Genomic DNA, 17,629 nt, shown 5'->3' on the forward strand with positions numbered 1-17,629 from the left:
TCTGTTATATCCAAGTTTTATAGCATTCAAACTTTATTAAAAACATTGACTCATTAATATAACTCAATACTTAGTTTTTTTTTTTTAAGATTTGCTTTGAGTACATGTGCATTATTGGATTTTTCTTACTTGTTATGAGTATAAACCATTTTAGAGCCTTCTGTATTTTAGGGATTGAAAATTATTAAGAAGGCGGCATCTGCATTGAAATGAATTATGTCATTTTTTATATTAGCAATCTCATGCAAGTTAAATAATCCCATAACTGACAGGTAATCATTTTTTTTCATCTATTTGGCAGTGCTTATTTGTAATTATACTTCATTTTTTAGTTAAAATGAATGAAAATGACATTGTTTTTTGAGAATATTGTGTTGTCCTCAATAACACAAAATAAATTAGGATCCTATTTAAACTTTTTTTCTGATCTAGGGTAACCAACAGGGTTTATTTCAAATAAAGTTGCAGGCATAAACTATAAGCAATCATAAAACTTAAAACCTTCTTCAAAGTAATTGACCCTTATTTAATAGGCATTTCCAGGATAACACAACTTAGAAAAAAGACTCCAGAGTTGATTTTCTATAATTTACTAGGGATGCCATAATATGAAACCTAAGATAGTATCCCTTTGAGTTAGAAAGGCATACACGCATAGAATGTAACATCCTTCGTCTTTACATAAATAATCCTGATGACTTGCCTCATCCTCCAGAATCTGTTTTTGTCATGTTACCACATCTCGATATTCTCTACTTTCTCTTACTATCAGTGCCATGCATTTTTGAGGTACCTAGCTAATGTTAGATGTTCTAGCTTTCATTTATAACTTCTTTGTAATTTCAAATAAAATGGTCTTTAGGAGGCTCCTGGCTTATATTAAGATTATGGTTTAAGTTAATTAGCCAGAAAAATTTTGAGGCTGACACATACTGTGTTGAGTACTACAGCCAACAGTTGTTGCAACGGCCATGTGATAGTGACCCTAAAACTTAACTCTTACTGTTTTGATACAGCACAGAACATCACTAAATTCAAAAGCAATTATATTTTTGATGAATATTAATAAGCATAAAAATAAATAATTATTAATATACATGGTATCAATTATACATTATGCACACCAGTGTGTAGGCTTAGTAAAATATTCCAGATCTTGAAATCAATACATTTTTTGATCCCTGACAGTCTCAAAATGAGAATAAAATACACATTATATATGCTTATGGAAATGAGTTCATAGCTATACATTTAATAGATTTAGAAGTTTCTGAAATATTTATTCTATTTCTGATGATCCACAGGGTCTGCAAGCAACAAAGTCATGGAAATTCTCTTTTAACTTGTGTGTGACAGTCTTTGATAGCACAGAGACCCAGATCAACTTATCGTTCATGTCCAATTCCACCATGTATGAAAAAGAATGATAAGGGGATATGACAGAGTATTATTCTCCTAAGGAAACATATTCTTACTTATTAGTGTGGGAACTTTTAAAGAAACATCTCACAGGAGAAGGCAATTGATAGACATTGGTTGATTTAAATGGCAATAATTTTATACAACTTAGTTTGACACTTTAAGCAGTAAGTTTTATTTCAAAATATAAAATATCATAGTTTTCTTAAATGTTTGGTTTTTAACACTTTTAAAACAATATTCCAAAGCATATTCAGCTTTGAGAAAGAAACATATTTTTTTTATTCCAGAGTTAATTACGATAAGAAAATAGGAATTATTACTTTCCTATTTTGATGTATCTTTTGATATCAAATACTTGGGCATTTTTTAATCAATGTAATGAAGTTTTCAGTCTTTCTTGGATTTAAGTTCATTCAAATTCAAATATCATAAATTATTTTTTCAAATATTTAGAAATAACCTAAATGTCTCCAACATATATATATATATATGTAGACAAATGTACCAACTCAAATAAATTCTAGTGCTTGTAAATCTAGAAATCAGTATTAGTGTAATCTGATGAAAACTTTGCATTAATTCTCTGTCTATGAACCACAAGAGAATAAAATTATTGTCATGATGTCATTTAAATTATATTTTAATTTTAGTCTGCATGGAATCACTCTTGCTTTTATATTTCTTTCTGAATTTGAAATTTCTGAAATTATTTATAAGGTATAAAACATGCATCTCTCTTCACAGTTGAAATAGAATGTATTTTTTTTTGTTTATTTTTACTTTGTTTCCATAACATCCTTGACCTTATTTTTAAATTAAAACTGGGTTATTTTGCAATAAGGTGCAATTTGTTCATTTATATGAACCGTATGTGGATTGAAAAAAAATCAAGATAAATCTTCATGCACAGCATACAATCAGATTACGCCTGGACTATATATTTACGCGGGGTCTGATAGCAATCAATGGTTTAGCTTCATTGCATTTCAAGATGTATTTGCACCCAGTTGTCCAGTGATAGTGTCCTCACCCTGGAAATAATTTAGTTGCAAATTGACTGGAAGATGGTGAAAATTGAAAGTTAAAATTAGAAATACTCATAATAAACAGCAGAAAAAAGGTCAGATGATGCCATGCTATGATGAGATTGGAATGGCTGGTAAATGAGGTTTTGTGTTTGTCGTGAGATGTATGTGACATGCCTACCCAATGTCGCTGTAATATCTAGCCTTGCAGAGGAGATTATTGGGCAAATTGATGCTGGAAAGAATTTTCTGTTAGACTGGGAAATTAGAATTGCACTCTTTTCTTTGATGTGTATGAGGCTCCTACACATTACACTGCTGGTCTAGGCAAAATTTGAAATCATTTTTAACACCAAATATTTGGATTAACCTCATAAAACCATTGTCTTCTTGAGATTTGTACTAAATGTTATATGTACAGCCAACTGCTGAAATATCTACAGCAAAGAGTAAATCACTAATAGCAGCAGCAGATATATGTGATTAATTTTACAATCCTTTCCATTTTTAAATCCATTCATGACATAAAATTATTATTTGAATTTCTGAATTATAATCAGTCAACCCTTCTCAGAATGTTGAAATATTTTAAGCGTTAAAGAATTTCAGAAAAGAGATAGGTAATTAAATGTTAGTGGAAATAATGATTTTTTAAGTTAGTATTTGTGAAAGGGAGTAGATTTGCTTTAATGTGGTAAAGGCATTCTGAGACACCAGAGAGCATGTGTTATTGATGAATCTTTCAAGGCCAGCTAGGGTTATCTAAACATGAAACAGGAGTACATTTTAAAATACATTTATAAAGTCCACTTAGTCAGTGGACAAAAAGAAGTGTTCTTATTGCCTTTTGAGATTAACATTATTTAAAACTGCTTATAGGTTCTTTTTGTGATTCAGTGTGTTTAGAATCACAACTGTTTGAAAAACATAATTCTTCTCATTTTGAAATTGTGTTTTTAAATTGAGTTGTTCTATTCTTTTTTGGGAATCAGGGATAATCATACCAGAGAAGGAACTAAAAGTTAGTGTGGCAGGGGGTACCCAGCCACTCCTGCTGGCAAAAGAAGAGGATGTTGCAACAAAAAGGTCAAAACCTACAGAGGACAATAAATTCTGTCATGAACAGGTAAATACTTTTTTCTCCTTTATTGTGTAGATCTTTATTTTTTTATTGCTCCTGATAGTTTTAAAGCCCCAAATGATTCCATGCTGTTGAAATGTATGTAGACATTGCAGTTGGCAATATGATTAACTCATGGTATTACTTCTGATGTTCTAAAGTCATCAGAATACATTAACTATGTTCAAATAGCTAGAAGAGAAGATTTGAAGTGGTCTCAGTACAAGAAATAATGAATGTCTGAGGTGATGGATATCCCAGTTACCCTTATTTGATTGTTACACATTGTAAGCATGTATCAAAATATCACATGTACCCCCAAAATGCAACTACTATGTATCAAATGAGAACTGCATTAACTAATAGTGGCCATGTTTATTCAATATTTTCCAGTTCTATCAATGTCCTTATTGTAACTACAATAGTAGGGACCAAAGTCGTATCCAGATGCATGTCCTCTCACAGCACTCGGTGCAGCCGGTCATCTGCTGTCCTCTCTGCCAGGACGTCCTCAGCAACAAAATGCATCTCCAACTGCATCTGACACATTTGCACAGTGTGTCTCCAGATTGTGTTGAGAAGCTGCTTATGACAGTAAGGATACCAAATATTGATGCATGTGTGACAAAATCTGTGTTAAGAATGTCAATATAAAATCTGTAATTATTGGTTTATATTATATTTTTTATATTATATTGTATTTCTTCAGAGCTACTTACAGCTCTGTTATTGCTCATGTCATAGTAATCACACTCAAGGCCCATATGTGACCTCTTTTGCTTGGAAAAAAATATAGAACAAGGCATCGCTTAGTAAAGAACATTATTTTGCAGTCTTCTTTTTATATCTATAATGTTCATCAAATAACCCCAGTGGGCACCTTGCATTTCAAACTTGCTTCATTATCATTATAAAAAAAAAACCTTACAGAAACCTGTAAGCCATAATAATAATAATAATAATAATAATAATAATAATACATTGCCACAGCATTGATCTAAAGTTTGAAGGTGTGGCATTGATCTGTAACATCCACAAAACATCCCTGCTTTGGTTAAGAAAAAAAAAAATTTAAGTGGGATATGCTACCAGCAAAAGAGAGATGTGATGGAATTTGTGATTTCTGGGGTACATTTGACATAAACCCCTTTGGTTTTCAAAGGTGCCTGTCCCTGATGTGATGATGCCAAACAGTATGCTACTGCCAGCAGCTGCCTCTGAGAAATCAGAGCGGGACATGCCTGCAGCCATGACAGCTGAGGCGTCTGGGAAATATTCAGGTATGCCATCTTATCATCAAGACTTATGGACAACACAAAGCTTAGGGGCTTTGCATTTGTGGTAATGCCCAAAGATTATTACTATCAAAAGATTTTTGTAAAGCATGGGGGAAAAATGTATGCCATTTCAAAGAGCCATATTTTCCAAGGCATATTTTATGTCTGGTTATCTGTAAGTGACCTCAGGGTCAGACACCCAAGAAAATTCTGTGTGATCTAATTCATGAACACCAAGGGATGGCCCTTAGTATCACACTAATTGCAGCAAGCTGTAATGACCTTTGACTTGCTTCCCTTTTCTGTAATTTCTTGAGGCCAGAGGTGATTTCTTGTTTGCCTTTATATTCCCAGTACCCAGTCCAGTGCTTGCCACATAGTAGTTGCTCAGTAAACGTTTCTTTAAAGAATTAGTTAAGCAGAAGCCTTTAGAGGCCCCTATTTATAATATTAATTAATATTTAAGGAGTAGATTTTCTTATTGTAAGAGAGATGTTTGGGCTTTTTCCTAATAGGTGAAAGTCCAATGGATGACAAAAGCATGGCAGGTCTTGAGGATTCAAAGGCTAATGTGGAAGTAAAGAATGAGGAGCAGAAACCAACTAAAGAACCCTCAGAAGTCTCAGAATGGAATAAAAATAGCAGTAAGGATGTGAAAATCCCGGACACACTGCAAGATCAATTAAATGAACAGCAAAAAAGGCAACCGCTCTCTGTTTCTGACCGCCATGTCTATAAGTATCGCTGTAACCATTGTAGCTTGGCTTTCAAAACTATGCAGAAGCTTCAGATACATTCCCAGTATCATGCAATTCGGGCTGCGACAATGTGTAACCTCTGCCAGCGCAGTTTTCGTACATTCCAGGCTTTAAAAAAACACTTGGAAGCAGGCCACCCCGAACTGAGTGAAGCCGAACTTCAACAGCTGTATGCCTCCTTGCCCGTGAATGGAGAACTGTGGGCAGAGAGTGAAACTATGGCCCAGGATGACCATGGCCTAGAGCAGGAAATGGAGAGAGAGTACGAGGTGGACCACGAAGGGAAAGCAAGTCCTGTAGGAAGTGATAGTAGCTCTATTCCAGACGACATGGGCTCTGAACCAAAGCGGACCTTACCTTTTAGAAAAGGGCCCAATTTTACGATGGAAAAATTCCTCGATCCATCTCGTCCATATAAATGTACAGTGTGTAAAGAGTCATTCACCCAAAAGAACATTCTCTTGGTCCACTATAATTCAGTTTCTCACTTGCATAAGCTGAAAAAAGTTTTGCAGGAAGCCTCCAGTCCTGTTCCACAAGAAACCAACAGCAACACAGATAACAAACCCTACAAGTGCAGCATCTGCAATGTTGCATACAGCCAAAGCTCAACACTGGAAATCCACATGAGGTCTGTGCTCCATCAGACAAAGGCTAGGGCTGCAAAGCTGGAGCCCGGTGGTCATGTGGCTGGTGGGCACAGCATTGCAGCAAATGTTAACAGCCCTGGCCAAGGGATGTTAGATTCCATGAGTTTAGCAGCTGTAAACAGCAAAGATACCCATTTAGATGCCAAAGAATTAAATAAAAAGCAAACTCCTGAATTAATCTCTGCTCAACCTACACATCACCCACCACAGTCACCAGCACAAATTCAGATGCAACTACAGCATGAATTACAACAGCAAGCCGCATTCTTTCAGCCTCAGTTTCTAAACCCGGCCTTTTTGCCTCATTTTCCTATGACCCCAGAAGCACTGCTGCAGTTTCAGCAGCCTCAGTTTCTCTTTCCATTTTACATACCTGGGACGGAGTTTAGCTTGGGGCCAGATTTGGGCTTGCCAGGCTCTGCCACATTTGGGATGCCTGGCATGACAGGAATGGCTGGCTCCTTGCTTGAAGACCTAAAGCAGCAGATTCAAACCCAACATCACGTTGGCCAAACTCAACTCCAGATACTACAGCAACAAGCACAACAATACCAAACCTCACAGCCCCAGCTGCAGCCTCAAAAACAGCAGCAGCAGCCGCCACCCCCACAGCAGCAGCAGCAACAGCAGGCAAGCAAATTACTGAAACAAGAGCAAAGTAACATAGTGAGTGCAGACTGCCAAATCATGAAGGATGCGCCGTCTTACAAGGAGGCAGAAGATATTTCTGAAAAGCCAGAAAAACCAAAGCAGGAATTTGTAAGTGAAGGTGAAGGACTCAAAGAAGGCAAAGACACAAAGAAGCAAAAATCCTTGGAACCATCCATCCCACCACCCCGAATAGCTTCAGGGGCCAGAGGAAATGCTGCCAAAGCGTTATTGGAAAACTTTGGTTTTGAACTGGTCATTCAGTATAACGAAAACAGGCAGAAGGTACAGAAGAAGGGCAAAAGTGGTGAAGGTGAAAACACTGACAAACTAGAATGCGGAACATGTGGTAAATTGTTTTCCAATGTTCTTATTTTAAAGAGTCACCAAGAACATGTACATGGGCAATTTTTTCCATATGGAGCGCTGGAAAAATTTGCTCGTCAATACAGGGAGGCCTATGACAAGCTTTATCCAATTTCTCCATCTTCTCCAGAAACGCCGCCCCCGCCACCTCCTCCTCCTCCCTTGCCTCCGGCTCCTCCACAGCCTTCTTCTATGGGTCCTGTAAAGATCCCCAACACAGTTTCTACTCCTCTACAAGCCCCACCACCCACTCCTCCCCCGCCGCCACCACCACCACCTCCTCCTCCTCCTCCCCCACCTCCTCCACCTTCTGCTCCCCCGCAGGTCCAACTGCCGGTTTCTCTGGACCTGCCACTCTTTCCTTCCATTATGATGCAACCTGTGCAACACCCTGCACTTCCTCCCCAGCTTGCCCTGCAGCTGCCACAGATGGACGCACTATCTGCAGACCTCACCCAACTTTGCCAGCAGCAACTCGGATTAGATCCCAACTTTTTAAGACATTCGCAGTTCAAACGCCCACGGACAAGAATTACAGATGATCAGCTAAAAATCCTGAGGGCTTATTTTGATATCAATAATTCTCCAAGTGAAGAACAGATCCAGGAAATGGCAGAGAAATCTGGCCTCTCCCAAAAAGTTATCAAACACTGGTTTCGAAATACACTTTTTAAGGAACGACAGAGAAATAAAGATTCGCCATACAACTTCAGTAACCCTCCTATAACGGTTTTAGAAGACATCAGAATTGATCCACAGCCCACCTCTTTAGAACATTATAAATCTGATGCATCATTCAGCAAAAGGTCTTCTAGAACGAGATTTACTGACTACCAACTTAGGGTTCTGCAAGACTTTTTTGACACAAACGCTTACCCAAAAGATGATGAAATAGAACAACTCTCCACTGTTCTCAATCTGCCTACCCGGGTTATTGTTGTATGGTTCCAGAATGCTCGTCAGAAAGCACGAAAGAGTTATGAGAATCAAGCAGAAACAAAAGATAATGAAAAAAGAGAACTCACTAATGAACGGTACATTCGAACAAGCAACATGCAGTACCAGTGTAAAAAGTGCAATGTGGTTTTCCCCAGGATCTTTGACTTGATTACGCATCAGAAAAAGCAGTGTTACAAGGATGAAGATGATGATGCCCAGGATGAAAGCCAAACAGAAGACTCCATGGATGCCACCGATCAAGTGGTGTACAAGCATTGCACAGTGTCTGGCCAAACGGATGCAGCCAAAAACACTGCTGCCCCTGCAGCAAGTTCTGGCTCTGGGACCAGCACCCCCCTGATTCCATCACCCAAACCAGAACCTGAGAAGACCTCTCCCAAACCTGAATATCCCGCAGAAAAGCCAAAGCAGAGTGACCCCTCTCCCCCTTCTCAAGGCACCAAACCAACCCTGCCATTAGCATCCACTTCCTCAGACCCACCACAGGCATCCACAGCCCAGCCACAGCCACAGCCACAGCCACCAAAACAACCCCAACTTATCGGAAGACCTCCCTCAGCCTCTCAAACACCGGTCCCTTCCAGTCCACTACAAATTTCCATGACGTCTCTCCAGAACAGTCTACCTCCACAGTTACTACAATACCAATGTGATCAGTGTACAGTTGCCTTCCCAACTCTGGAACTCTGGCAGGAACACCAGCACATGCACTTCCTTGCTGCTCAAAACCAATTCCTTCACTCTCCATTCTTGGAAAGGCCCATGGACATGCCCTACATGATATTCGACCCCAACAATCCGCTGATGACTGGACAACTGCTGGGCAGTTCCCTCACTCAAATGCCACCTCAAGCCAGTTCCTCCCACACCACAGCCCCTACAACCGTTGCTGCTTCCCTAAAAAGGAAACTGGACGATAAAGAAGATAATAATTGCAGTGAAAAAGAAGGAGGGAATAGTGGTGAAGATCAACACCGAGATAAACGCTTGAGAACCACGATCACGCCGGAACAGCTGGAAATACTCTATGAAAAATACTTGCTGGATTCCAATCCTACCAGAAAAATGCTTGATCATATTGCACGCGAAGTAGGGCTGAAAAAAAGGGTCGTGCAAGTCTGGTTCCAGAATACACGAGCGCGGGAGAGGAAAGGCCAGTTCCGGGCAGTGGGTCCAGCACAGTCTCATAAACGGTGTCCGTTTTGCCGAGCCCTCTTTAAAGCAAAGTCGGCCTTAGAAAGCCACATTCGTTCTCGGCACTGGAATGAAGGAAAGCAGGCAGGTTACAGCTTGCCACCAAGCCCTTTAATATCCACCGAAGATGGGGGAGAAAGCCCACAGAAATACATTTATTTTGATTACCCATCTTTGCCATTAACTAAAATTGATCTATCAAGTGAGAATGAATTGGCTTCTACAGTGTCAACACCTGTTAGTAAAACAGCAGAGCTGTCGCCGAAGAATCTTTTAAGCCCTTCTTCTTTTAAAGCAGAGTGTTCTGAGGATGTAGAGAATTTAAATGCCCCTCCTGCTGAGGCTGGGTATGATCAAAATAAAACCGATTTTGATGAGACTTCATCGATTAATACGGCAATCAGTGACGCCACCACCGGAGACGAGGGAAACACTGAAATGGAAAGCACCACAGGAAGTTCCGGAGATGCGAAACCGGCTTTGTCTCCCAAAGAGCCAAAAACTCTGGATACTCTGCCAAAACCCGCAACCACACCTACCACGGAGGTCTGCGATGACAAATTTCTCTTTTCTCTCACAAGCCCATCCATCCATTTCAATGACAAAGATGGCGACCACGACCAAAGTTTTTACATCACAGATGACCCGGATGACAACGCCGACCGCAGCGAAACGTCCAGCATAGCGGACCCGAGCTCCCCAAATCCATTCGGATCCACCAATCCCTTTAAATCCAAAAGTAATGATCGGCCGGGTCACAAGCGTTTTCGAACGCAAATGAGCAATCTTCAGCTCAAGGTTCTCAAGGCTTGCTTTAGCGACTACCGAACTCCAACCATGCAAGAGTGTGAAATGCTAGGGAATGAAATTGGTCTGCCCAAACGCGTGGTCCAGGTGTGGTTCCAAAATGCAAGGGCAAAGGAAAAGAAATTTAAAATTAACATAGGGAAGCCTTTCATGATCAATCAAAGTGGAACGGAAGGCACCAAACCAGAGTGTACCCTCTGCGGGGTGAAGTACTCTGCCCGCTTGTCCATCAGAGATCACATTTTCTCCAAACAGCACATTTCAAAAGTGAGGGAGACCGTTGGCAGTCAGCTCGATCGGGAGAAAGATTACTTGGCTCCGACCACTGTTCGGCAGCTGATGGCACAGCAAGAACTTGATCGTATAAAGAAAGCTTCAGACGTGCTGGGCTTGACGGTACAGCAGCCAGGCATGATGGACAGCAGTTCTCTCCACGGCATCAGCCTGCCAGCAACCTACCCCGGACTTCCCGGCCTTCCTCCAGTCCTTCTCCCCGGAATGAACGGTCCATCCTCCTTGCCGGGATTTCCACAAAATTCAAACAGTAAGTCATTTAAAGGAGAGTCAGTCTAGTTCATTAAGTAGCATCAGGTAGACAATCACATGTAACCAAGACCGGGGTGCCTTTGGATTTATTTTAATTTCAGCTAGTGAAACCAATACATTATTTAAAGTAATATTATATGGGCTATAGCTAATTACCATGAAGTAGGTCAACCTGAAACACACACACACAAAATAAAGACTAGGTAGATCATAGCAGATTCTCAGATATATATTATTTGTATTATTACATCTCTATGTCATAGAAATATTATATTTAAATACTAATTTCAATCTTGATTTCAGATGGCATTCCGGGACAAACATGTGGCTTAGTATTTGGTACACATATTTAAAAAAATGAAACATTAATTAATACATTTATTGGTATCTTAATTTATGATCTTTCCAAGGGATGGGGCGGTGGTGTTTTTGATTGTCCCCCACGCTGCCACCCTGTGACACCCAGAGTTCAAAAGTTGAGTCCTTCAGCCACAGGTATTCACCGACATGGTTCCTAGCAGATTAATAGGGCTTATGTTTAAAGTTCAACAACTAAAAATATGACTTCTGTGATAATACAAAATTAGCATTGCTATACAATTTTGAGTTTTGTAACCTCCATTGCTACTTGTTATTTAAATAAACTCAGCAACGTTAGAAATACGTTAATATTACTTCATGCCTTTCTTCCCTCACGCCTAGCCCCAGATAAAGTTTCTACTTCAGGCATAACAAATTTGTAAAGCTGTTTGGGGCAACCTCAGATGCTGAATCTAATTGTGTGTTCATCAAAAGATATGCAGTTTGCACAGTTTAGCTTTTGTGAATAAGTATAGGTATTCAAATATATTATGTTAAATAAATGGATATAATGTGCTGGCCAGTCGTGTAGCCAAAAATATAACAAAAGTTATACATCACCCAAAATAGAAAAACATGGTTCTTTATAAATTAAGTTTTGTTTTCTAAATTATCAATGATTTTTTTCTTTTTAAAAGGATAATTTAACATGTTAAACAGACATCTAGAATTCTCTAATTATATATATATATAATATATATATATACACGTTTACAAAAAATAAGGAAAGCTTTTTTCATTTTTACAAGTTGACTTTTTACATAAATTTCAAACTTTTCAATTCCATCATTTTCTTACAGAAAAACAAAATTGCCACTGTGATCTTAAGTTATTTTAACTTTTAGTTTGGGAGGTGTGAAAACAGTGACATCCTATGGCCCCTCAGCCACTGCTAGCTTATCTGGTTTTCTGTTCTGAGTGAGTTGGTTTTTAAGAGAAGCAGAATGGAACTATACATATAAAGAATGTCACCAAGAAAATGTCTGCCATGTTCCTTCCGTGAACTGTCATACCACCTTCCCTCACCCCAGAGGTACTTTGGGCTTCATTATCTAGACAATTTTGGAGCCTTAAATATTAGAGCTATAATTAAGTGTTTTGGTTGTACACTGTATTTAAGTAAAATACAAGTATTTGAAGAATAATGCAATGACAGTTTATTTATTTTATTTTATTTTTTTTGGTGTACGGTACGAGTCTTGTTATTTTCTGGTCCCATTTTACATACAACTGATTATTAACTCAGAAAAATATCTTATGTGGAAAGATTTCTATGATCAGTTATGTAAAGTAGAAGAGTTTTGATATTTTTACATGAGCTAAAAACAGTTGAAATATCTGTACCTTTAATCTTCAAGTCTACTTTGATTGATGATGACTGTGTTGTCATCCCAGTAAGTGGTGGTCAAAGCACCTTGTTTTTTTCTCCACTAAGTCTGAAGGCCTTTGTTGGGACAGTGGTCCTTCTGTCAACTGCCCTTTGGTCAGTCACTCTGATACTGGCAGCCAGAGGGCCTAGGTGAAAGAAAGTGAGAAAGGAGGAGAAAGAGATATTTATGAAATATTTAAATAGACTAACCTTTTTTTCTCATTCTACTCAGCATAAATTATATCCTCTCCCAAAAATACAAGTCCTATTTGTAATAGCCTTGGTGAGAAGATGTTGGAGGCAGTCACTTCACAGCTAGGAGTATCTTTAAACACACGAGGTACCCAGGAACTCAGAGCTGTTATATCTGCTGCATTATTAAATCATGGACCGAAACAGACTGGAGAGTGTTATAAAGAGAAGAACTCCATGAACATTGCTACCTACTGAAATTTTCAATTTCTCTCAACTTAGTCCTTTGTGAGAGATTTTAAACATTAACACAGCAGAATTACCAGTGGGGCCCCACCTGAGCGCCTGAGTTCCCGCACTTTCAGTTCATGTCTTTATTAGGTTAATTTACTTATGGTGGGTAGTGCTGATTTTTTCAACCAGCTCAGTAGAGCTGCGGTTCTCCATTTTCCTATGATCATTTTCTACTATATTATCTGTCACCAAACAATTATCTTCTTTGCTTAATGGGAGAGATAGACATACCAGCTAAGGCAAAATCAAAAGAACATTATAAGTAAAATATTTCTGCATTTCTTACAAGCCCTGGGCTCTTGCTACAATTTGTTATTAATATGAACATCTTTGAGAATATGACAAGTTCCTCTTGGCTCCTTTTTAATAAGATTTAGTTATGGAAAAGCCTTCATTTTAAGCATGTCCCATCCCTTTGAAAGAAGGTTCCAAGATTTTGAATAGAAGGAAATCACTGAAAATCACTTCAGTGAATATAAGATGATTATAAGAGTTTATTCAAAGGCTACACCCCAAAAATAGCTTAACTGCAGTGTAAAAATATTCAGTTTTAGTATTTATCAACTTCTGAATTTCCTGGTTTAAACATACACTTTATTTTATTTTGGGAGGTGGAATTGTTTTTCTGGTTGGATATTGACTTTAATACTCACAAAACTTTGTTACCTTCCAAGATATCTGCAAATTTTTTATTCCTTCAAAATCACTAAGAAGGCCCTTTCCAGCGTAATATTCATCATGTATGCTTGCTTCCTAAGCAGTGGCTAGCCCTGTGTTCAGTATCACTACCTACTATTGCTTTGCTCACTTTTTAATAAAATGAATTATTTTTTCTTTAATTCTTGTTCACTTCCTAGTTTTTCTATCATGATCATACGTAAAAAAGAGAGAATGGCCATAGAAAATCAATGTATGTACCTGGAAAAATTAGAAAACTTTAAATTTGTATTTTATCCTTTAGAGTGTTAGCTGGCTTTGGGATTATGCCCAAAGTGAATAAAAAATTACTTGCTTTTCTATTTTTAATTTATTTACTTTATCATTTTCAGCAGTGTCTGATTTTAAATGTTCCATTAGTGTTTGGAAATACTGCCTAAGCCGATTTCCTTAAATGGAACTTTAGAACATGCCTTTTGCATTTTTCTCATACTTTAATGTAATTTACTAGCACATTTGGGGTAAATCTAGATAAGAGTAAGTCCTTAATAATTTTAGCACAATTGTCTTTGGCCCCATGTACATAATTATTTTCATTTCCAACCTCAGATATAAACTTGAGGGACCTCAGTCAAAGAAACTTGGAGAAAATGAACTACATATGAGTGCGTTATGAAGCAGGCCTTTTCTTCTGAAAGCATTACTTTCAGGAATAGGTAACTGTTTCAGAGGAACAAAACCCAACAAAATGATGGTAGTATGAGAATATTGACAGAAAAAATTTTAATTCTATGTGAAATTTCTAAGAACTGCAGTGGGAGTTGGGAAATGGGAAAGAATGTATATTTAAAATATAACTGGATAAAAGATAAAATTCGATGCACATTTAATTGTAAATTACCACCACTTATTCCACCTCTCTATTACTGTTCAGCTTTTCTCTTCTATTTCTGGTTTTCTGGCTACGAATATTTTACTGCAAATTTTTATAGGCTTATTTATTTTACTAGTAAGTCAAATGCACATAGTTTATTATTCTTAATCTACATGTATTTTCCCAAAATGTTTAGAGTAGCTCATTATTTAACTCAGCTTTTTTCGTCAAGATGTTGAATATTTTTTTAATTCCTGATAATCTTTGATTTAGGATTATTTGGGCTTCCTATTGCAGTCTTCTCAAAATCTTTATTACTTCATTATGTAACCCTAGATAAAAACATGTAGACCCTATGTGATGGGAAAGACTAAATCAACAACTATTGATCCATCTTGCTTTCTAACCACAATTACTGTTTTTTCACGTCTCTGTTCCTTAAAATTTATCTTGTCTTAAATTTTCACGTCAGAGATAGGCAGGCCAGTAATTTCCTCAGAATTAGGGGGGAAATTAGGTGAAAGGGAGTACAATTATTTTTTAGGAAGTTGTACTATTATGAGATCTAGAACTAAGGTTGGTTTTGTGAGTAGGCAAAAGAATCTGGCTACCAATGTAATATTTTAGCAATGCAAGTAAAGTGTCCTCCACCTGAATCACTCAGGCCTGAAATTTTACAATTAGATACTAATTCCTTTAACTGGACATATTATCCTCTGTTGAATGGAAAATTGCATAGACTGTGATGAAATCAGAATATCATAGCAGGAAGGAACCTAAAAAATTATTGAATCTAGTATATATTGAACCTTTTTCATACTACTTTATTCATTTCTTCAATTCTTTCTTGCTAATGAATTTTTATAAACAGGCTAGTAGAAAGGCAATACCAGACACAGAACTTAGGAATAAAGGCAAGGGAGTCATGCTTGTGGACCCCAAAGGGAAATCTATTACTTCACAGTTTTCCCTAAGGCTAGGTCTAAGTCCCAGGAATCTAGACATCTATTACTAAATTGGATTAAAGATCAGAGAGTTTATTCATTCATTCCTATCATACACCAGTAAGGCTTGGGCCATTTTTATTTACATTTCTTTTAAATGTGTGAACCATTCTTCAGTAAAATATGTGTATTTGCTCTCAGTTTTTTTCTGGAAATATAATGTTATTTTCCTGGATTTTCTTTCCTTTTTGCATCTTAAATATTTGAATTATTTAACACCTGAAATTGATTCAATTAAACCAGAAGATAAATTGGAGTGACAGATATGAAATGTAGTCTCCTCTAGCTCATCTGCCATTGAGCTATAGATTCTCTTTGTCAAGCACCTAACACTCCTAGGACTCAGTTTTCTTATTTAAAAATGGAATGTTTAACATCAGTCCCCCACTGCCACTGAGGATGTTGGGAGATTGTTCTCTAACATCATGGAAACTCCTTAGAGACTATCACTATTACAGCTGTAGAATTATATCAAAGTAGGTCAGAGAAGACTTGGGTGTGGCAAAGTTTAAAAGAAGAGCAGCCAGTAATACCCTAGGCTAACTGAGGGTAATATGATAAGGATAAGGGTCAAGGAGGGAGTGATATTGACTTTATAGTATCTTGAATGCTAAGCTTTCTCAGTTGGGTAAAGATCAATTAAGAAACTACGGAGGCTTTTTTTTTTTTTACTTAGCTAAGGAAAAAGAAGGATGCAGTTTTTATGTCTCTCTCCGTTTTTTTTTTGTTTTTTTTTTTTTTTTTTTTTTTTTTTTACGCTCACATGTTGCATTTAGCATGGAGGTAAGACTATGACCAATATTAATAAGATGGCTCTATGAAGTCTTATGATAATTCCCTCTAGAGCTATGCACTGATAATTAAACTTTATTCGCCTTCTCCTGGTTAATTCTTCCTTGTGCACACCAGACCTCCATCACAGTCCTTGTCATGATCATTTGGTAGTAAGCCTTCCCTTGTTCAAGAATGAATTACTATCAGCCAGCCATTAGACCTCTGGTCTGTTCCTTTTGCAGTCAACTTTACTTGCCTCTAAAAACATCTTCAGAAAAGGCACAGGCTTTTGCAAGTCCCTTTTCTGTCCTGAGCTGTCCTTCAGTTTCCCAGCCAACTATTTACCTCATAAAAATGGCTGTGTAATAGGTTATTATCAGCCACTACGTTATATTAGCTACTTGAAACACAGCAAAGATCTTTTACATTCCTGTAGGAGCCATGCTGTACCCACAGGTTTCTGCCTACTGATCATTCAGTTTCCCTTCTCTAATGAGGTGAGAATCATGTTTGCGTACTGCAAGCAAACCTGGAAGAAGCATGTTTTGGAGGTGGTAAAGTTGACTATTAATATATGCAGTTCCTATCAAGTACCTGGTTAGGCAAGTGGTCAGGATGGTAATGAACAGCTTAACCTACACTCTTAGAAATGAAATCATGCTAACCTTGTTCAGTCCTAGTAATGAATGGCTCCGACTTTGCTGTTGTTTGTTTTTTGGTGTCTTCAGTGATCATTTACTATCGCTATTTAATTAGCTTATCACCTTCTTTATTCAATGTAAATGTATTTTTCTAGTGGAACATAGGCAGATGGATTTCATTTTATTTGATAGATAATTACTTTTAGTGAATGTGGTAATTATCGAACTGCTCAAGTGAAGGACGGAGAGAGCCTGCCTTCCCAGAGGTACAGTAAAAATTGCTTAAAATGAGTAACAGAATAGGGATCTTGCAAGGTGTATCAATTAGAAGGAACCACTATAGTTCACGCTGATTTTTTTTGTTATTCATCTTTCATAACATGAGAGCCTGTTTTCTGAGTAAACTGTTGCTAAAATATGCAGCTTACATTCTTAGAGTTACTGGTGGGGGTTAAAACTAATATAAGAAATGTTATAAACACAGGAAAGCCCTATGTTGAAGTTCCAGGTGGTGATCATGAATTTCCTATTGTGTATAATACATCTTTTCTGATATAGCAATGTCCTTAGTGAGTTGTATTTAGGTGTTAAGCATACAAACTTCCGATGTTGTTCCGTACATTGACAGTGGCTGTCTCTCTGTTGTTATTTTCAGCTTTAACACCTCCCGGTGCAGGCATGCTTGGGTTTC

The 17,629-nt window shown here is 37.7% G+C and overlaps 1 protein-coding gene across 6 annotated transcripts in view; it reads left to right on the top strand.

The window, feature by feature from the left end:
- ZFHX4 (zinc finger homeobox 4) overlaps nucleotides 1-17,629 on the top strand; it is a 188,435-nt gene that overhangs the window by 166,628 nt on the left and 4,178 nt on the right. For all 6 annotated transcript variants that reach the window (XM_005563582.4, XM_015454984.3, XM_045398407.2 and 3 more), the window contains exons 7-11: nucleotides 3,440-3,573; nucleotides 3,961-4,161; nucleotides 4,730-4,847; nucleotides 5,360-10,771; nucleotides 17,594-17,629. The exon at nucleotides 17,594-17,629 is cut by the window's right edge and continues 4,178 nt beyond it. In XM_005563582.4, coding sequence (XP_005563639.2) covers nucleotides 3,440-3,573; nucleotides 3,961-4,161; nucleotides 4,730-4,847; nucleotides 5,360-10,771; nucleotides 17,594-17,629 — 5,901 coding nt within the window. The remainder of the gene's footprint in view (nucleotides 1-3,439; nucleotides 3,574-3,960; nucleotides 4,162-4,729; nucleotides 4,848-5,359; nucleotides 10,772-17,593) is intronic.

This window comes from Macaca fascicularis, chromosome 8, assembly GCF_037993035.2.
Source record: "Macaca fascicularis isolate 582-1 chromosome 8, T2T-MFA8v1.1".
Classification (NCBI taxonomy): domain Eukaryota; kingdom Metazoa; phylum Chordata; class Mammalia; order Primates; family Cercopithecidae; genus Macaca; species Macaca fascicularis.